The following is a 24,120-nucleotide window of genomic DNA, read 5'->3' on the forward strand; positions in this document are numbered from 1 at the left end:
TTGACTGGACTTAACTGTTCGGGGTCCTTTACCTTTACCTGCCATGACGTTCTCTAGTACAGTGGTACCTCAGGTTAAGTACTTAATTCGTTCTGGAGGTCCGTACTTAACCTGAAACTGTTCTTCACCTGAAGCACCTTTTTAGCTAATGGGGCCTCCTGCTGCTGCCACGCCGCCGGAGCACGATTTCTGTTCTCAACCTGAAGCAAAGTTCTTAACCTGAAGCCTATTTCTGGGTTAGTGGAGTATGTAACCTGAAGCATCTGTAACCTGAAACATATGTAACCTGAGGTACCACTGTACTGGCTATTGAAAATTTTGTATATCTGCAACATTTGCTTTTAGTTTCTTACAGTTTTTACTGATTTCATTCTGGAAACCACGGTGTTGTTCCAAAATGGAAGGCAATTTATCATTGTGTTCAGAAAAATAAATGAACAAATGCAGTAGTTTGCTTACATTGACTTTTCAATAATTTTAAAAGATCCGATCGACAGCATTCAAAGAGTGTGCTGGCTCTGCTTAGTTACAGATGGTACCTTTGGGCATCCCTTAGCAGTGCTTGCTCTGCCTCCAATAGCACCTGGTCAGGACTGAAACTCCCTTTTTGTTGTATGAATTCGCTTCCAGTGCCATCTTACCCATAAGCACCAGGGCGCCAGGATTTCAGGGGCACCAGGCCAAGAGTCCGGGGCCCGAGAGTTGAGTCTGGGGAAGAGCCCACCCGTCAGTCGGAGTGCCACGGCGGGCTCTTCTGCTGCGAGCGGCTCTGTGCCACAAGTTTGGGGGCGACCGAGCCAGCGAGATGCTGAGGCAGCCAGCCGGCCGGTTCTGCCCTCCTGCGCACCTGGGACTGGGCAACCAGGGAGGGGGACGGGCGCCAAGTGGAGCTTTGCACCCCAGCGCCGCATAAGCTTAAGACAGCCCTGTTCACTTCCTTTCAATAAACAATCCCTTCCTTTTGTTTCCAAGGTCAAGCTGAAGCAGCTGCCCCCATCGAGCAGGAATCCTATGGTAAGAAATCTTACTTCTTTGGCATATTTATTCCTCTTCATTGCATTTGTATCTTTTCCAATGTATTCTACGTGGGGAAATTGCTTTCAAAAATGAATGTACAGTGGTACCTTGGTTCTCAAACGCCTTGGTACTCAAACAACTTGGAACCCAAAAACTGTGAACCCGGGAGTAAGTGTCCTGGTTTGCGAACATTTTTTGGAAGCTGAATGTGCTCCATTTTGAGTGTTACGCCTTCGTTTTGAATGCCACACTGAGGTCTGTCTATTTTTGCTATTTATTTTGCTTTTTGTGGATTTTTTGTTTTTGTGACTGTGTGGAACCCAGTTCAGCTACTGATTGATGGAGTGATTGTGTGACTGCAGTACATTGTTTATTGCTTTCATTTTATGGATCAAGGGTCTCGTTAGGTGTTAAACTGCTGTTTTAGGGGTTGTTTTTAAAAGTCTGGAACAGATTAATCCATTTTGCATTACTTTCTATGGGAAAGCGTGCCTTGGTTTTGGAACGCTTTGGTTTTGGAACGGGCATCCGGAACGGATTAAGTTTGAGAACCAAGGCACCAATGTATTAGGAGAAAAGTGCACTAAAAGAGTTTAAACAAACTGATGCAAAAATGTTGAGAACCTAGCTTAAGATCAGAAAAATAAGAAACAGGAACTGAACTTGTCAGAACCCTTCCTCCCTCTGTGCAGTGAATTTTCTCTACTGGCTTCAGTGGGTGAAATCCTGACTTTTCAGCATCTTTCAGCAGCCCCTGCACCTCTTTCTCCTTGCAAACTAACCAGTAACTTGGACCAGTTTGGCCTTACGCAACTGTTTTACTGGGGGCGAGTTCCCTGGTGCTTCCTTCTTCCCACCATTTGGGCCTGAGAGACTGATGAGCTTTTGTCTTCCGCTGTCATTCTGAGGGGCTGTCAGCTGCTCATCAGGAGGTGCTAATCTTGAGTGATTGCCCCATTATTAAAATCTGGATCAGCCTGCAAATCGCAGGGAAGAGCCTGGCACCCACGGGAATGCCAGGCGTTGGCTGGGTGATTGATGCCGTCAAGACAGTCATTAGTTTGCTCGTTGTGGCGGCAGATGATGCACGCAAGCGCTGGCACACTGCAATTGTGGCCTGGCTCTTAGCTGTCAGCTGGAAAGCCAAGTCTCTTTTCCTAATTGCGAAGAATCTCCTTCCCCCTTGGCACAGCGAGCCAGTAAAATTGCCATTCGCTTGATGTGAGTAAGAATCTAAAAATCTAAAAAGAAATCTTTAAAAATCTATAAAAAGTCAATCTATTCCAAATTCCCTCCCTCCTTCCCATGTGGAATAAAGGGTAACTGCTCCCCCCAGGCTCATACCTTTCTTACAGGTGAAACTCGGAAAATTAGAATAGCATCGAAAAGTTCATTTATTTCAGTAATTCAACTTAAAAGGTGAAACTAATATATGAGATAGACTCATCACATGCAAAGCGAGATATGTCAAGCCTTTATTTGTTATAATTGTGATATTATGGCGTACAGCTGATGAAAACTCCAAATTAACAATCTCAGAAAATTAGAATATTAAATGAAATCAGCAAAACAAGGATTGCAAATAGAGCAATATTGGACCTCTGAGAGGTAGAAGCATGCATATGTACTCAGTACTTGGTTTGGGCCCCTTTTGCATCAATTACTGCCTCAATGCGGCGTGGCATGGATGCTATCAGCCTGTGGCACTGCTAAGGTGTTATGGAAGACCAGGAAGCTTCAATAGCAACCTTCAGCTCTTCTGCATTGCTCAGTCTCATGTGTCTCATCTTTCTCTTGGCAATGCCCCATAGATTCTCTATGGGGTTCAGGTCAGGCGAGTTTGCTGGCCAATCAAGCACAGTAATCCCATGGGCATTGAACCAGGTTTTGGTACTTTTGGCAGTGTGGGCAGGTGCCAAAGTCCTGCTGGAAAATGAAGTCAGCATCCCGACTTCCGGAGGCGGCGCGAAACGAGTAATGGCGGTCCTCTTTGCGCTGCGAAGAGGGGCTCCGCAGAAAAGGGTCGTTCGCTGCGGCAAAGCGACGACCCACTAAGTTAAACCACGAGCAGAGTGAGCTCGTGGCCGTGGGATCCGGCGGGCACCCAGAGCGACCCCCAAAACGAAGAAGGGACCCCATAAGGGGCTCCGGAAGCGCGGAGGGGAAGCGGTGCTGTGGATTCATCGCTCTTTCTGCGGGAGTGAAGCCGCGCGGCTGTTACGGATGAGCGCCGACCTTTCTTCCTTTACATTGGATTACAAATTAACTACTCGTGAGTAAGACTTATTTGAGATTGGATTACAAATTCGTGAATTCGGCTGAAAGCGGGAGACGAGAAAAAGGAAGTCCGTCTCCCGGTGGTGCTTAGTGATCAAAGGCAAAGGAACTGACAAGCTGGAAGCAGTACAAAAGGGTTTTTAAATGAGAGACAGCATACGTCTGGAGAAGTTGGAAACTGAAGGGAAAGGCAAGTTATCTTTATTTTCCTGCTATTGGGTTTACTCTGTTTGGGGTTTTTCTCCTCTGCTAGACTTTTAAAAACTTTAAAGACTTGAAAACCCCTAGTCCCGGATTTGCAGTGGGCAAAAGGTTGTTTTGCGGATACACTTACAAAGCTGAAACAGATACTTAGAGGCATTACTGGTGGATACAATTAAGCAACTGTATTTTGCACCCTCTAAGAAACTATTGTGGCAAAATTGAGAGGGCTCTGCCAGAGGGAAAAGGTCTTCTCTAAAGACATTGGTTAATTTATTTAACTGTAGGAACTTTAATGGCGACTGAAACTTTGTTTCTTCTTTCATGAACTGAACAATACTCCCTCTAGTGGAGTTTGGGATTTACAATTTCCTGAGAATCAACTTTGTTTTGTCTCTCTGTGGTCTGGTTATTCACTCTGAGGCCTGTCTTTCCCATGGAACTTTTGACAGCTTGACCTTGAACCCAAAGACAGGTGTGGAATGAGCGACCGAATAAAAACAAGAGCTGCGTCGAAAGCAGGGAAAGGCAAATTGGTACAAACAACTCTGGTTTCCCAGGCTCGCAGATCTTCAGTCCCTGCGGTTCTACAGGCTGTACCATCACCAACAACCCCAGCTGAAGAACTTGAACAGTTAACAAGTGAAGATATGGCAGCTGGGGGATCTAACATTCTTCTAGAGGAAATGTTACAACAATTTGCAATTTTGAACAAAAAAGTGGATGATCAAACTGCAAAAATTGACTTAGCCACATCTTCAATTACCAAACTCTCTGAACAGGTGGCTAAGCATTCACAAGATATTGGAAATCTAAAGGACGTTGTATCTGAAAATCGAAAATTGGCCGAGGCTGCGAATGAAAAAGCAGAAGCAGCAACTAAAGAAGTGGAGGAATTGAAAGGAGAGGTAAGGCCGCTCCATAAACATATTACTGACCAGCAGGCCTATCTGTCTTTGGTGGAACTGCGAAACAGGGAAAATAATTTGAGATTACGCTCTATCCCAGAGATTGAGAAAGAGGACTTGATTGGCTTCTTAACAGCAGAATTTTCTAAATTCTGGGGTATAAACGAAGATACAGACTTTAAAATAACAACTGCATTCAGATTGGGAAGGGCTGCTGGGAAGGACAGACCTAGAGACTGTTTGATTATCTTAAGGACTAAGCAGGAGAGAGACAAGCTACTCGACCTACATTTTAACAAAGCACTTGAGATCCAGGACAGAAGAGCACAAATCTACAAGGATATTCCTAAACAATTACTGGATCTCAGATCTAACTACACTGACCTAGCTGGACTTTTGAGAGGTAACGGAATACCATACAGGTGGGAGTTCCCACAAGGCCTCTCATTCAAATACAAAGGAAAGAAGACAAAAATCAAAACGAAAGAGGACAGCCAGAAGTTCCTACACGACCACGGAGAAGACTTGCAGAAAGGAGTGGCAGCTATTTGGCCACCACCAGAGTCTGGAAAAGAGTTACCACCCTCGGATTTGGACAAAAAAGAAGACGCCCAACAAGAGTAACAACAGATTGATACAGGATGTCTCTGCAGCTGTATAGTTGGAACATTAATGGCGCGAATTCCCCAGAAAAACGCAAAAGGATCTTCCATATTCTAAAGAAAGAGAATTTGGATATAATTTGTTTGCAAGAAACCCATGTGACCAGGTTACACAGGAAGGTGTTAATAAATAAAAGATTAGGCCAAGAATTTATCTCATCAGATAGAGTTAAGAAGAGAGGCGTGGTGATCTACGCCAAGGAGAATTTATCACCAAAATTTTTGTTTAAAGATGAACAAGGAAGAATCCTGGCTATTGAAATTTCGACTCAAGGAGAGAAAGTTTTGATATTAGGAATCTATGCACCAAATGAGGGGAAATCAGAATTTTATAAGAAGCTGCATGAGACACTACTGGACTATCTGGACTATTCCAACATCATTATGATGGGAGATATGAATGGGGTCGTCTCTACTTTTATGGATAAGTCACAGAATCAGAATCTGACTAAAGATGGAAGACTACCAAAAACTTTCTTTGAACTAACTGACAATATGGACCTAATTGATTTATGGAGGACGAGAAACCCCCTAGGTAAAGAAGGAACTTTCTTCTCTGAGGCCCACCTGTCATGGACAAGAATCGACCAAATTTGGGCAACTAGAGGGCTGGCACCTAAGACTACAAAAATAGAAATCTGCCCAAAGACTTGCTCCGACCATAACGCTCTGAAAATGGAAATGAGATTTACTACTGCCGACTCCTTCAGATGGAAAATGAATGACAACCTGTTAAGAGATCAAGAGATTGTAAAGAAGGCCCAAAAAGCTTTAAAGGACTATTTTGAAATTAACTTGAATACCTCGGTGGAAAAAAGAATAATCTGGGACGCAAGCAAAGCTGTTATGAGAGGGTTTCTGATACAACAGAATACGATCAAGAAAAAACTTTGGAATGGTAAAAAAGACAAGATATTGGAGAAGATAAGAGATGGAGAGAAAAAATTAAGAGTGAATCCAAAATCAAAAGAGACTTTAAGAGAAATCAAATTTCACCAGTCACAATATGCGAAATTGATTAACCAAGAAGTGGAATGGAAAATCAAACAAATGAAACAAAGATCTTTTGAATCTGCGAACAAATGTGGGAAACTGCTAGCTTGGCAGTTGAAAAAGAGACAAAAATTAAATTATGTCACCAACTTAGAAGTTGAAGGGAAAAACATTCAGAAACCGGGAGAAATTAGAAAGTGTTTCCAGAAATACTTTAAAAAACTGTACACACAAGAATCCGAGGAAGCAACTGAGATAGAACAATTCTTGAAAGACAACGGCCTACCAAAATTATCTCAAGAGAAGAGATCAATCTTGAATTGTAAAATAACACAACAGGAAATCGAGGATGCCATTCAGAATATGCAACTAGGCAAATCTCCAGGCCCTGATGGACTCACCTCCAAGTACTACAGAATGTTAAAAGACTATTTGATACAACCATTAATGGAGGTTTGTAACCAGATTATGGGGGGAGGGAGGGCACCAGATACGTGGAAAGAAGCATTCATCACACTGATACCTAAAGTGGAAACTGAAAAGACTCAACTTAAGAACTACCGCCCCATCTCACTCCTAAACGTGGATTACAAAATATTTGCGGATGTTTTGGCTAACAGATTTAAAAAAGTATTAAATGAAGTAATCCATAAGGACCAAGCAGGCTTTCTCCCAGGTAGACATTTGTTTGATAACACCAGGAATATTATCGATATTCTGGAACTTTTACAAACAAATATTAACACCAAAGCAGTGTTAATTTTTATTGATGCGGAGAAGGCCTTTGACAACATTTCTTGGAAATTCATGAAGAAAAACTTGGAAGGGATGGGAGTGGGAAGGGGGTTTGAGAATGGAATAGAGGCAATCTATTCAGAACAAAAAGCTAAGTTGATAGTGAACAATGTGGTGACAGAAGAACTTCATATTGAAAAAGGAACACGCCAGGGGTGCCCCCTATCCCCTCTGTTGTTTATTTCAGTCCTGGAGGTTTTGCTGAATATGATAAGGGAGGATCGGCAGGTACAAGGAATACGGGTCGGAGCGAAACAATATAAACTGAAAGCATTTGCAGATGACTTGGTTTTAACATTACAGGAGCCAGAACCTAGTACAAAAAGAGTTTTGGAATTGATTCAGAAATTTGGTCGGGTGGCGGGTTTTAAGCTGAACAAACAAAAAACTAAGGTGTTAGGGAAAAACTTGACGGTTACTGAAACAGAGGGGTTTCAGAAGGAAACAGAACTAAACATTGTTAAAAAAGTGAAATACCTGGGGGTCAATCTGTCTTCTAAGAATTTGAATCTATTTAAAGATAACTATGAAAAACGTTGGTCAGAAGTCAAAAAAGATCTAGAAATTTGGTCAAGATTGAAATTATCCTTGTTAGGCCGAATTGCAGCTATAAAAATGAACGTTTTGCCAAAGATGTTGTTTTTGTTTCAAGCCTTGCAGGTCGTGGACAGAGTGGAATGTTTTGGAAAGTGGCAGAGGGATATTTCTAGGTTTGTCTGGCAGGGCAAAAAGCCCCGAATAAAGTTTAAAATACTAACTGATGCAAAGGAGAGAGGGGGGTTTGCCCTGCCGGACTTAAGGTTATATTATGAAGCTGCGGCCTTCTGCTGGATGAAAGATTGGATCTTATTGGAAAACACTGATGTCCTAGATCTGGAAGGCTTCAATAATTCGTTAGGTTGGCATGCGTATTTGTGGTATGACAAGGGGAAAACACATGGAATGTTCAAAAACCATATTGTCAGAAAAGCAATATATATGGTCTGGAAAAAATACAAAGACTTATTGGAAAGTAAAACTCCGAGGTGGATCTCACCAATAGAGGCCAAAGCTCGGAAAACATCCAATATGGAGGCATATTGGCCGAAATATTGGGAAATAATAGAAAACATTGGAGGTAATTGGAGGTTGCAGAGCTTTGAAAAATTAAAGGATAAGGTGCAAAATTGGCTACACTATGCCCAAATTAATGAGGTTTTTAAGCTAGATAAAAAAATAGGATTCCAGGTGGAAAAATCGAAACTTGAGACAGAGTTGTTAGAACCAAAGACCAAGGTATTATCGAGAATGTACAACTTGCTGCTTAAATGGAATACTCAGGATGAGATAGTTAAATCAGCCATGATAAAATGGGCTCAAGACATTGGTTACAATATTATGTCTGAGGACTGGGAAAGGTTATGGACCACCGGTATGAAATTTACGGCATGTAATGCCTTGAAAGAAAACATTATGAAAATGGTATACAGGTGGTACATGACCCCAGTCAAGCTTGCTAAGATATACCATTTGTCTGACAATAAATGTTGGAAATGCAAGGAGGCTGAAGGGACATTCTTTCACCTCTGGTGGACTTGTCCAAGAGTGAAGGCCTTTTGGGAAATGATCTATAACGAGTTAAAAAAGGTGTTCAAGTACACCTTCCCCAAGAAACCAGAGGCCTTCCTTCTGGGCATTGTCGGCCAGAAGGTGTTAAAAAAGGATAGAACTTTTTTTATGTATGCTACAACAGCAGCAAGAATCCTTATCGCTAAGCATTGGAAGACCCAAGATTTGCCCACACTGGAGGATTGGCAGACGCAATTGATGAACTACATGGAACTGGCCGAGATGACTGCAAGGATCCGAGACTTGGGAGAAGAGGCAATGGAGGAGGACTGGAAAAAATGTAAAGACTATTTGCAAAAGTATTATAAGTTGTATGAAACATAAGATGCCGTACGATTTGGAACGTTAGCCCCAGCAATGAAATTTAATTATCTATGAAATTGATAACATTCATGAAAGAATCAAAGTTTAAATGGGTAAAAATGACATTATGTTATATTTTTAGAGTAAATGGAGAATAAGAGATTTAAACTTAAATTGCAACTGAAAATATAAAGAAACACACGAAATAAGGGTATAATTTGCTGATAACTTTATTATCAAGAATGCATTATGTGGGAGATGTGGGGAAGTCCAATGGAAATTTGAAATAAGTTGTTGAAATGGTTGTGATTTTCTGTTCTTTTTTCTTTTTTTCTTCTATTCTGCCTTTCCTTTTGTTCTTTCTGTAATTTGGAAAAAATGCAATAAAAATTATTATAAAAAAAAAAAGAAAATGAAGTCAGCATCCCCATAAAGCTCATCTGTGGAAGGAAGCATGAAGAGCTCCAAAATCTCCTGGTAGACGGCTGTGTTGACCCTGGACTTAATGAAGCACAGTGGACCAACACAAGCTGATGACATGGCCCCCCAAATCAACACAGACTGTGGAAACTTTACACTGGACTTCAAACATCTGGCATTGTGTGCCTCCCCATTCTTCCTCCAGACTCTGGGTCCTTGGTTTCCAAATGAGATGCAAAAGCTGCTCTCATCAGAAAAGAGATTTTGAGAGAACTTAGAGGTCCCAAGTGCTCTAGCCCTAGAACCCGTTTTCAGTGCCAGAGCTGAGCCTCTGGGCCTATGCAGAGTTCCTTGCACGTAGAACTTAAAAGCCACAAGCGACCTCTACAGAACCGGCAGTTTGCAGGTTGGGGGTAAGGCGTCCTACAAAACAAGGCAATGACTTTAAGATACACAACATGCCAAGCGAGGAAACAGCACAGGAGATCAACTCACACTTGTTTATTCCCAGGCCAAAATATATATAAAATATAATTTTTAATATAATTTTTATTAAATTTTCTGTGATACAATTTAAAACACTCACTTTCATGTCCTTAAAATATCTGTGACTTCCCTTCTTCTCTTTCCATGGTTCTTTTTGCATAGCATAAATCCCTGCACGTTTTACAAAAACTAAACCATTCAGTATTCCACCATTACATCCATCAAAACTTAGTTACGCTGTTGAATTTATCTTAATGTTGTCCACGTTTTCAGCTGTACACAATAATTTCCCATATATTCAATAAACGTTTTCCAATCTTCTCTAAATGTATGTTCTTCCTGTTCTCTTATTTTATATGCTAAAGTTCAAGCTGAGCAATATGTAAAGTAAACAGTTTTAGAACAGGGTTATATGAAGATATTCCCCCGGCCCAAATATTGTCCATTCGCACTGCACTGGAGTCATGTTTGTTGTCAGCATTCTGCAACTGATCCTTTCTGTTATGTACTGAAGTTCTCACCCTGGACCAGCAGGGGGATACTGTAGATAGTTTTCACTCAGGTCCACATATGCAAATAAGGGATTGAAAGTGACGTTCAGTGATTGGATAGTTACAGAAAGTGTTACAGTTGCGTTGTACTGGAGCTCTATATAAGCAGGCTGGCTGAACCCTTCAGTTCAGTTCTGTTCTGGCCTGTGAATAAACAAGAGCTGTTTGAAGAATCGCTGTGTCGTCTGATATGTTCACCCACAACTTAACACTTTCCCTTCATCACTGGATGCTAAGCCCTCTCTGTGATTTCACCGCAGGTCAGTTGGCGAGCTTCCAGGAAGCAAATAGCCCTCCTTTCTGCAGTCTGCAGTTTTCTTGCATTTCCTTCCTGCTTGCAGTTGTCATGACTTCCAGCTGAATTTCTTTGCATCTGCTGTTCCGATGGGAAAGTAACTTCCCTACTGTTTGTGCCCCTGCCCCTCTTTTTCTGATGTCTATGCAGGCGCTGAGCCAACCACAGCTGCTTCGAGTCGGAGAAATTATCCACAAATTAGCCGCAAACCTTCTGAGGCCAAGATGGCGCCTGGTGGCAGCGAATATATTAGTGAGGACACCCAAAACTGGGAACACACTAGAGAGAATGAAGCTGGTCAAAGCCCTGGAGGTGAGCGAGAAGCAGGCAGAGAACTACCGTATTTTTCGCCCTATAGGGCGCACCGGCCCATAGGGCGCGCTTTTTTTGGGGGGGGGGGAATAAGAAAAAAAAATTATTTCCCCCCCCCAAGCCCCAAAGAGCAAAGAAGCCATGACAGCAAGCGGGATTGATCCCACTAGCTCTCTTGGCTTCGTTTTTAGCCTCGGGGCTGGGGGTCCGGGAGCGAAGGCAAGGTTGCGCTCAACCTCGCCATCGCTCCCGGAGCTTGCTGCTATCCAAAGCCCGGGGAGTGCAGCGCTGTAGCCCGCTGCGCACCCCGGGCTTAGGGCAGCTATCTGCAAGCCTGCGGCATCCGGCAGGAACTCCTGCCGTGCTCTGCAGGCTTGCGGATAGCTGTCCGAAGCCTGGGGTGTGCAGTGCCGCGCTCCCCGGACTTCGGGCTGCAAGCACCTATCCGCAAGCCTGCGGAGCCCAGAGGGAACTCCTGCCGGGCTCCGCAAGCTTGCGGATAGCTTCCTGAAGCCTGGAGAGCGAGAGGGGTCGGTGTGCACCGACCCCTCTCGCTCTCCAGGCTTCAGCGAAAGCCTGCATTCGCCCCATAGGATGCACACACATTTCCCATTCATTTTTGGAGGGGGAAAAGTGCGTCCTATAGGGCGAAAAATACGGTACCTGCACTCATGTGAGAATGTTCCACCCATAATATATTCTAGTGCCCCAAGCCAAGCCCCATGCTGCTCACCTGGGAGAACAGGTGAGATCTTTACAGACTGGAGGCAGGCAAGAGTTGTCACCATCTTAAAAACAGCCATTTAAAGCATTCAGATAATAATTAAAACCAACAGCAAACCCTAAACCGATGAAAACACAGGTTCACATTCTACCTATTTGGGTCCTTTCCAACACTACAATTCTATGATTTTTAGGAAAAATGCCTTTATAACGCCTTAATTTATTTTTACTTAATAAATTGATATGCCACTTGTTTGCAAAAGAAAACCCCAAACAAATTTCAAAGCAATTTACAGAAACAATGAAACAGTAAATGCAGTTGAAAACAGCTATTTGAAAAACAGGGGAAAAAGGATTTTTAACATCAGCAGGAAGCTAAAAGCATTAAAACTCTCGCTGACTTTGTAAACACCTGAGTAGGCTTGTCTAAAGAAAAAGGTTTTTAGCAGGTGCCAAAAGAAGTGATTGCCTGATGTCAATATGGAGGGAGTTCCAAAGTTTGTGTGCTGCCATACTGAAAGACTGATTTCTTATAAATGTGTAACGAGGATTATGTGGCACCTGTAGCGATGCCAGCTCTGCAGATCAAAGCAGTCGAGGGAGCGTATATGAGGCAAGGTGTTCTCACAGGTAAGCTGGTCCCAAGTTGTTAAAGGTTTTATGTACCAATATAAACACCTTGGACTTGGCCCAGTAGCAAATTGGCAGCCAGCGCCGCTCTCTGGGCACAGGTGTTCTATGCTGTTGGGGTCTCATTCCTGCCAGCAATCGTGCTGCAGCATTCTGTACCGACTGCAGCTTCACAAGTTGACATTAATACAGCTGCTGTGTTTGTGATGCTGTCAGTTGTGTTTCCCCGCTTCGCAGCTGCGTTGTCTCTTTAGACTTTGGTGTACTATGGCCTTGGAAATTGCCCTGGTACAGAAAAAAGCTAACAGCTGATGGACAGCATCTGTCAAGGAGCGAGTCTCCCTAGATGGGAACTGTAGGAATGACGGGGTCTTTTGATGGGGTCTTAGCTGGGGGAGCCAAGAGGGTAGGTTTTTGCCCTGTGAGCTAAACACAAACTGGAAAGGACCCAAGATTCCTCCGCGATGGAGGGAATGTTTAAACAGCCTGCCGCAGAAGAGATATACCCATCATGTAATCCCCTCGCCTCCTGCCATATGGACTGCTGGCTTTCATCTTGGCTGAATTGCAAAAAACGATGCTGCAATGTTTGATCTCATTATCTCAAGATCTGGGGCAGCAAACTGGCTGACTGTGTGCCAGGATCTCTCCTGTCCAAATCTTGCCACAGTGCAAACTCAATTAAAGTACAATCCTGCATCTGTCCGCTGGGGATAAAAAGTTCTCTAGAGTTCCGCAGGGGCTTCTCTTCGGGTAAATCGTGGTACAGTGGTACCTCTGGTTAAGTACCTAAGTCGTTCCGGAGGTCCATACTTAACCTGAAACTGTTCTTAACCTGAAGCACCACTTTACCTAATGGGGCCTCCTGCTGCAGCCGCGCCGCCGGAGCACAATTTCTGTTCTCATCCTGAAGCAAAGTTCTTAACCCGAGGTAATATTTCTGGGTTAGCGGAGTCTGTAACCTGAAGCGTATGTAACCCAAGGTACCACTGTATAGAGAGTTGGGTTTGTTTAGCTTGGAGAAGAGAAGACTGAGAGGTATCTCAGAGAGCTGTCTTCAATGATCTGAAGGGCTGGCCCATAATAGATGGAGCAAACTTTTTCCCCTGCTGCTCCAGAGGGCAGGACCTGAACTGATGGATTCCAGTGACAGGAAAGGAAATTCTGACTAAATACTAGGAAGAAGTTTATGACAGTAAGAGCTGTTCGACAGTGGAACAGACTCCCTCAAAAGGTGGTGGACTCTCCTTCATTGCAGGTTTTTTGTTTTTTTGTTTTTGCTTCCAGTTTACTTTAAAAATAATAATAATTTTTATTGGTTTTCCAAATTGATACAAATCAAGCCTAATTTATTTAATTTAATACTTGAAATAATAATCAGGTTTCCCACTACTGTTGCCAACATATGTCAATCTCGTCTGTTGTTGCCGCTTCCTTTTTTCTTAAAATCCGCTTGAAATCTTCACTAGATGTAAAGCATTCTCACAGCTGCCAGTACATTCATACCTCAGGTTACAGACTCTTTGGATTGCGCAATTTTGGGTTGCGCACCACGCCAAACCCGAAAGTACCGGAATGGGTAGTTCCAGGTTTTGATGCTTGCGCATGCACAGAAGCGCCAAATTGCAACCTGCGCGTGCGCAGACACAGTGCTGCGGGTTGCGAATGTGCTTCCTGCATGGATCAGGTTTGCCACCCAAGTGTCCACTGTATAGTGGTACCTCGGGTTAAGTACTTAATTTGTTCCGGAACTCCGTTCTTAACCTGAAACTGTTCTTAACCTGAAGCACCACTTTAGCTAATGGGGCCTCCTGCTGCTGCTGCGCCGTCGGAGCCCGATTTCTGTTCTCATCCTGAAGCAAAGTTCTTAACCCGAGGTACTATTTCTGGGTTAGCGGAGTCTGTAACCTGAAGCATATGTAACCTGAAGCGTATGTAACTCGAGGTATCACTGTATACAACTTCACAAACAGTATTCACTTTGTTTTCCATATTTCCCTTTCACGTGTGTAGTCGTTCAAATCCATGTTCTCAGACCTGTTGCGGAGGGATATTGGGTCCCTTTTCTCGTTCCCTTTGCTGCTGTTTTTACAGGGTCACATTCCTAAGCATCTTGCTTGCAGGCTGAAAACAGTTCATTTTTTCTTGACAGAAAGTCTTTCCCCAGTTAATCCACTTTGGCACCTTTCTCCCTCTCTACAGATCTGGTCCATCAATCCTTTTAATTGCATTCCGTTCCACCTTGTTCATTGCAGGTTTTTAAGCTGGACGGGTGGCCGCCTGTCAGGGATTCATTAGCTGTGATAATAACACGTTCAAGTTTGTTTGAGGCAGGTGAGCATAGAGGAAGTCTGAGAAAGTGGGTGGGTGGAGAAAACAACCAAACTGTTGGGCAATTCTTTCCTTTCCTTTGATGGGGTTTCTGTTTAGACTCAGAATTGGAGAGTTGGAAGGGACGCCCAAGGAGATATCTAGTCCAACTCCCTGCAAGGGAGGAATCACAACTAAAGTATCCATGACAGGTGGCCATCCAACCTCTGCTTTGAAACCTCCAAAGAAGGAGAGTCCACCACCTTCTGAGTTGGACCACTCCAACGTCGAACAGCTCTTAACGCCAGAAAGTTCTTGCTAAGGTTGCAACTTGAGTCTGCTGGTGCGAGTCCTAGACTCTGGAGCAGGAGGAAAAAAGCTTGTTCCATCTTCCATGAGAAAGCCCTTCAGATATTTGAAGATGGCTCTTGTGCTGGGCCCAGTGGTAACCCGAAAAACGCGATCCAGGACCAGTCCAGAATCTGAAGGTTCCTCTAGGAGTCAGTCTGACAGGGGCAAGGTAGGACATGAGGCAGGAAACCAGGCAAGGACAGGTACAGGATCTCAGGCAGGATCTGGCATACAGCAATGTTGCTCCCACAACCTGGGGGGGGAGTCCGACAGCCTTTTATCTTTGTCGGGGTAACGGCCGGCCCTGATCCCCTGGCGACTCACCTCCCTGTTTCGCCCGGATACAAGCACTCCTCCTGTGTGTACTCACGTCTCTCCTTCTCTCAGACCTGAGTCTCTGCAGCTTGGGAGACATGGGTGGGTTGTTAGACCCAGGGGCCACCTCAGCCTCCCCTGACCCAACTGGTAGTGGAGCAGCTGTAAGTGATGGCCCATCTGGAGGCAACGAGGTAATCCCCGCATCTGGAGCCAGGGCAGGCTCAGGCCCCTGACTCGGCCCAGATGGTGTTTGTTGCAGAGGAACCTGTGCAGACTGGGACTCTTCAGGATCAGGCCCCAGACTTGGTTCAGATGATGCCTGAGGCAAAGGATCCGGTGCAGACTGAGTCTCCTCTGGTTCCGAGTCCAAGCCCGAGTCCCAGGCCATCACAGCTCTCATCTCACCTCTCAATCTTTTCTTCAGGGATTTTCAGAGTAATGGATGCAGATATTTTTTTTAAAACAACAACAACCTAAAAAGGTGTTTTTGATCATGGTTTCTCTCATCCGCTTCCTAGTTTCTGATCGCTGGCTGTATTTTTATTCCTTTTATCCTAAATATAGCTGACCCACTTGAGTTATTTATCTGGTGGGGGAAGCGAGAGATTATTTTCTGCCTTCTTTAGGAGTAAAACTGCACAGTTTTGTAGCTAAATCCCGGGGCTTAATATTGTGCTCCAAAACCTAGTATTTTATATTTCCACGAGTCAGCCTTTAGAATAGGCAGAACATGACTGCCTCTGAGATTGTGTTAAGTGTCCCCCCCACCTTCCACAGGTAACCGCACCCAGCTATCCATTTTTCCCCCCAAAGGGTCTGGGACTTAATCCAATTGTAGTCACATCAGGTATAGCCCCGTTGGTAGTGAGAGAGGGCTAATCCACACCTCCATTTCCCCTGCTGATTTCCCCTGGGGAAATCTGATCTTTAGTGCTGAATCAGAACAAATGGCAATTGGGTTTCCTACAGATTGCTGTTTGTTCCGATTAGTGCTAAAGAATGGGTTTTCCAGGGGAAAGTGGCGGAGCAAATTCAAAACCGCTTGGTCTCGTGCTGAAGAAAGCTCAGGACAAGCAAAAGTGCTTTCTAGGCATCTGTGGATGAGACCAAAGTCTCAGGGGGTACAGACAGATCAGGGATAATCAGTTTTCATTTTTAAGTGACTAGATTGGCAACTTGGAGAACTCCCACTGAGTCTGGGGTCGCTTTCCTCATAAGACAACTTGAGGAGATGTTACAAGAAAGCAGTCAGAGTCATTGGGTAAATGTCAAAATTACACCACACATTTGGTGGAGTTACAGTGGGCCAGGCAGGTCAAGGTGTGTCACGTTCCTGATTATTAGCAAGATTTACATACAGTGGTACCTCGGGTTAAGTACTTAATTCGTTCCGGAGGTCTATACTTAACCTGAAACTGTTCTTAACCTGAAGCACCACTTTAGCTAATGGGGCCTCCTGCTGCTGCCGCGCTGCCGGAGCACAATTTCTATTCTCATCTATCTATGTGTTCCTGTACATGCACCACAACTTATAGCCATATACATCTGTAAAACACATTCTTATTAAGTGACCCACAAGCTAGTTTAATCCTGTGGGTTTTCTGGAGAATTTATGAACGAAATAAAGCTTCACTGTTAAAGGCAATCCTTGTGCTTTGTTCCTCTTGCCAGTCTTCATTTGTGGGTCAATTTCCCCATTAACGACAATGTCCCATACTCTCCTGAATCAAGTGTTCAAGTTTTCAAATGTTTTAAGATTTTCTGTATTGATGCCCATGAGGATGATTGCACACAAGGCTTAACATCTGTCCTGGAAGGCAACACTATATGCTTGGTAATTGTTTTTAAAAATGTCAACAAAGTTAGTAAAAAAAAATAAAAAATGCACCTTTTTTTAACCCTTTGTGCTGCCATTAAGAGAATCCCAAAAAATGGTTTATCTGCCAGGTCCTGGTTCTCATTTAAATACAGATTCAATAACACAAATTCCGGGAACTTTGTGATATGCTGACAACTATACTTTCTTCTTTTTTTAAGGTGTGAAGCAACCTGCTTCTGCCCAGGCTGCAAGTGCTAGGTCTCTGGCTTCTCACCAGAATCCACCTGCCCAGGTAGCAGAACAAGGTATGCCTGGTGATTGTTGAGTTCCAGGGTATTTCTCTCCTTCCAACAGTACCTTTTAAAACCAGAATAAATTGGAACAAGAGACCTTGTGCTGCTTTTCCTTACTGGATTGGACAAGGGGTAGAGCAGGCTACCTCAACCTTGGCCCTCCCGATGTTTTGAGACTACAATTCCCATCATCCCTGACCACTGGTCCTGCTAGCTAGGGATCATGGGAGTTGTAGGCCAAAAACATCTGGAAGGCTGAAGTTGAGGAAGTCTGGGATAGAGTCTCTTGTTTTCACTGCCAGGCTGAATGCCCTGATATACCGTATTTTTCGCTCTATAGGACACACTTTTTCCCCTCCAAAAATTAAGGGGAAATGTGTGTGCTTTCTATAGAGTGAATGCAGGCTGTGCGGCTAAGCCCAAAGCCAGAACAGGGAGACGGAGCGCTGCGCAGCGCTTCGTCTCGCTGTTCTAGCTTGGGGTTAGCTGCGCAAAGCCTCCGCAGGGCAGTGGGGTGCCTTCACGCCGCTGCCCTGTGGAGGCTACGAAGGCTGTACGAAGGTGGGGGGAAGGCTGCAGCACTTTCCCCCACCGCCAGCCCCACAAGCTCTGGGGGCAGCGGGAAGGCTGTGTGCCGCCTCTGTGCTGCTCTCCAACCTGGTTTGGAGGCTGGCGGTGGGGGAAAGCAGCGCTTCCATTCACCGCCAGCCCCGCAAGCTCGGGGGGCAGCGCCGCCTTCCCGCTGCTCCCCTGCCTGGTCTCCCCCCCCCGCCGCGCCCCCCCGCCAGTCCCAAAGAGCAGGTCGAAAGGAACCCAAAGCCTCTGGAGCCCAGTGGGAACTCCCGCTGGACTCCGGAGGCTTTGGGTGAATGCACCTTGAATGCACAGGACGCACCTTGTTTTGGAGGGGGAGAAGAATACCCCCCCCATTCTCCCCCTCCTATGATCCGGTGCGTCCTATAGAGCGAAAAATATGGTATGTGTGCAGCTCTGTAAGGAAACAGAGGCTAAGATCTGCCCTCTTGGTATTTTTTTTTAAATATAATAATAATAAAAAAGAATTACAAAAATGTAAAAACGAAACACATGAAAGTTACAAAATAGAAAACAGTTAACACATAAAGAGAAGAAAAGAAAAAAGAAAAATCAATAATTTCATATCTTATTCTTCATTTACTAGTTTCCTGACCTCCTCACACCTCCCCTTTTGTATTCCAGTTCAGATATTTAATTCAGCAAGTCCTTACCCTCTATCATTTATCATTACTCAGCATCTTAACCTATTATAAATATATATTTTCCACCATTATCAAACCATATTTACATATTCTTGTTAATCTTTTTACCAATACCGCTTATTTTCAATCCAACATCCCTTTAAAATTCATTAATTTTACAGTATTTCTGCAAGTAGTCTTTAATTTTTTTCCAATCTTCTTCCACTGCCTCTTCTCCCTGATCTCGGATTCTGCCAGTCATTTCTGCCAATTCCATGTACTCTATCACCTTCATCTGCCATTCTTCCAAGGTATTTTTTTGGGGGTGCTGGGGCTGAATCTTGAGGGCAGGCAGGTGAACTCATTGGCACACCCTCTTCTTCTCCTGTTGCTGGCTGCCATTTTGAATCTCTACAAACGCCCTGGGGCAAGGCAGCTTCACGAGGCAGCACCATGCCAGGCCCCATGAAATTCACCCCCATTCCCTCGACCAGCTGAAATGTCCCTTTGAGACCTTGGTCTTAGGACAGGGATAGAGGACCAAAACTGCCCCCTCGGCCTCTCTATCTGCCCCCTGGGGCACTCTGGAGGCTATTCCCTCCCCAAACCGCCTCCCTTCTTGGCCTTCCCTTCCTGCTTTACTGTTTTGCCCAGCTGAAATGTACCCTTGAGCTCTGGTCACCTGGATGAAGGAAGGACAGAGAGCCGTTTGTCAGCAAGGATTTTGACAAACTGGAAGGTGTGCAGTGCAGGGCGGACAGAATGATCAAGGGTCATCAAGGGAGCAGAATAGACTATTTGTGTATGTGACCATGGCTGCATGGATGTTATTGGCCCAGAGATGGAAAGAAGATAAAGTTTCTACCAGAGAAGAATGGCAGATGAAGTTGATGGACTATGCTGAAATGGCCAGAAGAGTCAGAAATCAGGAAGACCAACATTTTAATAAGGAATGGGGAAAATTTATAACTTATCTTAAAGACCATTGTAAACAGTTAAAATTGCTAGTAGGATTGGAATATCACTTGTAGTTTAAGGGTGAATTCTGGACACAGTGGAGATGTAAAAGATTTGGATCATCATCAAAGATGCGGGAAGAAATGATTAATAATAGGACCCACAAAGGGTAGAATGGAAGTCCAGGCGATTCCTTGGAATCTTGTTTTTATGATTTATGTTTGATAGATCTATGTAAAATTTTAATTTGAAAAACTATGTGCATATATATAGAGAGATGATCAAGAGTCTGGAAGCAAAGCCTTATGAGGAATGGTCGAAGGAATTGGGTATGCTTAGCCTGGAAGGTGGAGGAGACAAAGAGGAGATATGAGAGCCATCTTCAAATATCTTAAGGGCTGTCCCATAGAAGATCGACCCCCTTTCCCCGGCCGTGCCTTAGGATATTCCTAAACGCACCTCTTTGAAATGTAAGATGTAAAGAGCGAGAAATAGAAGTGCCTTGTTGGGAATACCTATAGTTCAGTGCAGACTTTTGCTTTGCAGGCCCAGCTGCTGCGGGGAGGCAAGGGACAGGCCCTGGAGGTCGCTTTCCAGAAAGACAAGGTACAAACTGTTTGATTTGTATATTAACAAATTCCTATTCCATCTGGCCTCTACGGCAGTGTTACCCAAGACTGTTATCTCGAGCTGTTTTCGGACTACAATTCCCATCATCTCTGATCACTGGTCTTGCTAGCTAGGGATGATGGGAGTTGTAGTCCAAAAACAGCTGGAGACCCAACTTTGGGAAACACTGCTCTAGGGACTGAATTGGTTGGACAGTGTTCTCGAAGCTACCAGCATGAGTTTGACCAAACTGCGAGAGGCAGTGGAAGACAGGAGTGTCTGGCGTGCTCTGGTCCATGGGGCCACGAAGAGTCGTACATGACTAAACGACTAAACAACAACAAGGGACTGAATGTTTTTGAGGAAAGGGTTGATGCAGTGATAGTTTTTTAAATTGTTGCCTGTGTTTTTAACGGACCTTTTTATATTATTTGAATACTATTGGTGTTTGTTTACATTTTAAAGATCTTTTCTTTGTTTTTAGCTAGTTCTATTTTATCTGTGCACGAGCCGTCTTGAGTACAGTGGTACCTCTGGTTGCAAACGGGATCCGTTCCGGAGGCCCATTCACAATATGAAAACAGCACAGCCTGAAGTGCCATATCTGCGCAGCTGCGCGGCGCGATTTGATGCTTGTGCGCATGTGCGAAGCGCGATTTAGCACTTCTGCTCATGTGGTGAAACCCGGAAGTAACCCTTTCCGGTACTTGCGGGTTGCCACGGGACGTAACCTGAAAGAACGTAACATGAAGCAAACATAACATGAGGTATGACTGTATTTGTTAACCTGACCATGTCTTGTTTTTCCTTTTCCTTTTTCCTTTTGGATTCTGTCTATACTATACTATACTATACTATACTATACTATACTATACTATACTATACTATACTATACTGTGGTACCTCGGGTTAAGTACTTAATTTGTTCCGGAGGTCTGTTCTTAACCTGAAACTGTTCTTAACCTGAAGCACCACTTTAGCTAATGGGGCCTCCTGCTGCCGCTGCGCCGCCGAAGCACGATTTCTGTTCTTATCCTGAAGCAAAGTTCTTAACCTGAGGTACTATTTCTGGGTTAGCGGAGTCTGTAACCTGAAGTGTATGTAACCTGAAGCGTATGTAACCCGAGGTACCACTGCACTATACTATACTATACTATACTATACTATACTATACTATACTATACTATATATTTTTTTAGAAAAAATGAAAGAAATCTACCCTAGAACTCTTACCTGTGACCAGTCTCCTTCCTCTCGCTGTCTTTCTCTCTGCTTGCATAGGAAGTCTTTCCATGGCTCCACCCCAAGCTGATCCCCCCATCTCTGCCGCTGGGACATCGAGGGATGAGAAAGCTGCCTCTGGATATCCGTCACCCGCAGGGGAGAGACCTATGCGCCAGGTGGCTCCCTACAGCCAAACTGCTGCCCCTCCTGCTGCACCTGCACCCCAACGGCAGCCTCCTCCAGAGGAGGAGGAAGATGAGGCCAACAGCTACGACTCGGACGAAGCAAGTAGGTTGTAGTTCCAACGACTGAGCTAAGGCCATTTTTTCTTGTTGCAAAGAGGCCATTTCCCTTTCTTTCTTTCTTTCTTTCTTTCTTTCTTTCTTTCTTTCTTTCCTTCCTTCCTTCCTTCCTTCCTTCCTTCCTTCCTTCCTCCCTCCCTCCCTCCCTCCCTCCCTCCCTCCCTTCCTTCCTTCCTTCCTTCCTTCCTTCCTTCCTTCCTTCCTTCTTTCCTTCTTTATTTCTTCTTTCTTATCCATGACTGTGTAAGAGGAACCCATAAGAGGCACACGGCTTCAAAGATAAGGAAGTGCTCCAACCTTAGACCTGCCAATTAAGAATTGCCCCCACTAATCATGGACATAGGTAGCACTGTGGTCTAAACCACTGAGCCTCTTGGGCTTGCCGATCGTAAGGTCGGCGGTTTGAATCCCCGCGACGGGGTGAGCTACCGTTGCTCTGTCTCGGCTTTGGCCAACCTATCAGTTCCAAAGCACGCCAGTGCAAGTAGATAAATAGGTACCACTGCGGCGGGAAGGTAAACGGCATTTCTGTGCGCTCTGGTTTCCATCACAGTGTCCCGTTACGCAAGAAGCGGTTTAGTCCTGCTGGCCACATGACCCGGAAAGCTGTCTGTGGACAAATGTCGGCTCCCTCGGCCTGAAAGCGAGATGAGCTCTGCAACCCCATAGTCGCCTTTGACTGGACTTAACCATCCAGGGGTCCTTTACCTTTTACTTTTACCTGCCCCACTGATTAGTCTCTAGTGATTTCCAATTGATAAAAGATTGCTTCCTTAGGCAACTCAAGATTCAAGGATATGGCTTGACTCTTTCTTTTTTATTCGGGAAATTTATATCACATTTTTCCGCTCTATAAGACACACTTTTCCCCTCCTAAAAAGTAAGGGGAAATGTGTGTGCGTCTTATGGAGTGAATGTAGGCTGCGCAACTATCCCAGAAGCCAGCACAGCAAGAGGGATCGCTGCTTTCGCTGTGCAGCGATCCCTCTTGCTGTTCTGACTTCGCTTCGCTGGAGAGGCACTGTGCAGAGAGGGAGAACTGCGCAGCGCCCCTTCAGCGAAGCGGGAGGAGAAATGGAGCCCCTTCCATTTCTCCTCCCGCTTTGCTGGAGATGCACTGCGCAGATTCAGAATATTTCTTGTTTTCCTCCTCTAAAAACTAGGTGCATCTTATGGTCGGGCGCATCTTATGGAGCGAAAAATACGGTAATTTAAAACTGGAGAAGAAAACTGCAGGAATGAGCAACTTTTGTGTCAGGTGACCTGATTTCTGCCAAGAGTCACAAGCTTCGAGGTGTTTGGGTGCACACTGGCTGTGAGTGGGACCAGAGTCGAAGAGGATGGAATTTGCAACATGGCAGGGATCCACCATGCCACCTCCTTTCTTTGTCCCTGCACCCTATCTCTGCAGGGCACATAAAACGGGCCACATGACTCTAAGCCAAAGTGGCTCATACTTATCCAGCTCTTCCTTAGCCTACAGGGCAGTGCCTCCTTCTAAAGAGGCCAGGAATATATGCCTTGCAAACACAGATGCCTGAGCATACGGTCTGATTGCCTCTTAAAAAGGTAAAGGGACCCCCGACCATTAGGTCCAGTCGTGACCGACTCTGGGGTTGCAGTGCTCATCTCGCTTTATTGGCTGAGGGAGCTGGCATACAGCTTCCAGGTCAAGTGGCCAGAATGACAGCCTCTTCTGGTGAACCAGAGCAGCGCACGGAAACGCCCTTTACCTTCCCACCGGAGCGGTACCTATTTATCTACTTGCACTTTGACATGCTTTCGAACTGCTAGGTTGGCAGGAGCAGGGACTGAGCAACAGGAGCTCACCCCGTTGCAGGGATTCGAACTGCCGACCTTCCGATCGGCAAATCCTAGGCTCTGTGGTTTAACCCACAGCGCCACCCGCGTCCCATTGCCTCTTACACGCATCTAACTCCCAGGATTTCAACCGCATAAGGTTGAAGGCTGGCCGGCTGAAATCGCACAAGTTAAACTCAAGGCAGAAAGCTCAAAAGCTCTTTTTGCTTCGAGCTTTTAAGCTATCTGCCTTGCTAGGGGGCAAGGCCCCTTCAGAGCACCTGCTCAGGAAGGCTAGGGATGCTTACATAGGCGGTGACTCCATGGGGGCAGTTTGAATATATACCCCTATGGAGTATTTGTATATACCGTATTTTTCGCTCTATAAGACCCACTTTTTCCCTCCTAAAAAGTAAGGGGAAATGTGTGTGCGTCTTATGGAGCGAATGCAGGCTGCACAGCTATTGCTGAAGCCAGAACAGCAAGAGGGATTGCTGTGGAGCGATCCCTCTTGCTGTTCTGGCTTCTGGGATTCAGAATAATTTTTTTCTTGTTTTCCTCCTCAAAAAACTAGGTGTGTCTTATGGTCTGGTGCGTCTTATAGAGCGAAAAATACGATGCGTTCTTGCATATACATGGGACCCTTGGACCTGAACCCCCACCTAAGATGCAATCTTGGTTGTCTCAACACGGATCACTTTGATTTCTTTTGTAGATGTGGTGGGTGGGATCAGAAAGG

The 24,120-nt window shown here is 44.8% G+C and overlaps 1 protein-coding gene across 3 annotated transcripts in view; it reads left to right on the forward strand.

The window, feature by feature from the left end:
* Positions 1-24,120, forward strand: part of RPH3A (rabphilin 3A) — a 119,900-nt gene that overhangs the window by 66,656 nt on the left and 29,124 nt on the right. For 2 of the 3 annotated variants that reach the window (XM_082230047.1, XM_082230046.1), the window contains exons 7-11: positions 973-1,014; positions 10,667-10,828; positions 17,198-17,284; positions 19,993-20,052; positions 21,337-21,567. In XM_082230047.1, coding sequence (XP_082086173.1) covers positions 973-1,014; positions 10,667-10,828; positions 17,198-17,284; positions 19,993-20,052; positions 21,337-21,567 — 582 coding nt within the window. The remainder of the gene's footprint in view (positions 1-972; positions 1,015-10,666; positions 10,829-17,197; positions 17,285-19,992; positions 20,053-21,336; positions 21,568-24,120) is intronic. The other variant, XM_082230048.1, reaches the window with a different exon arrangement.

This window comes from Podarcis vaucheri (assembly GCF_965113315.1).
Source record: "Podarcis vaucheri genome assembly, chromosome: 7".
NCBI lineage: Eukaryota > Metazoa > Chordata > Lepidosauria > Squamata > Lacertidae > Podarcis > Podarcis vaucheri.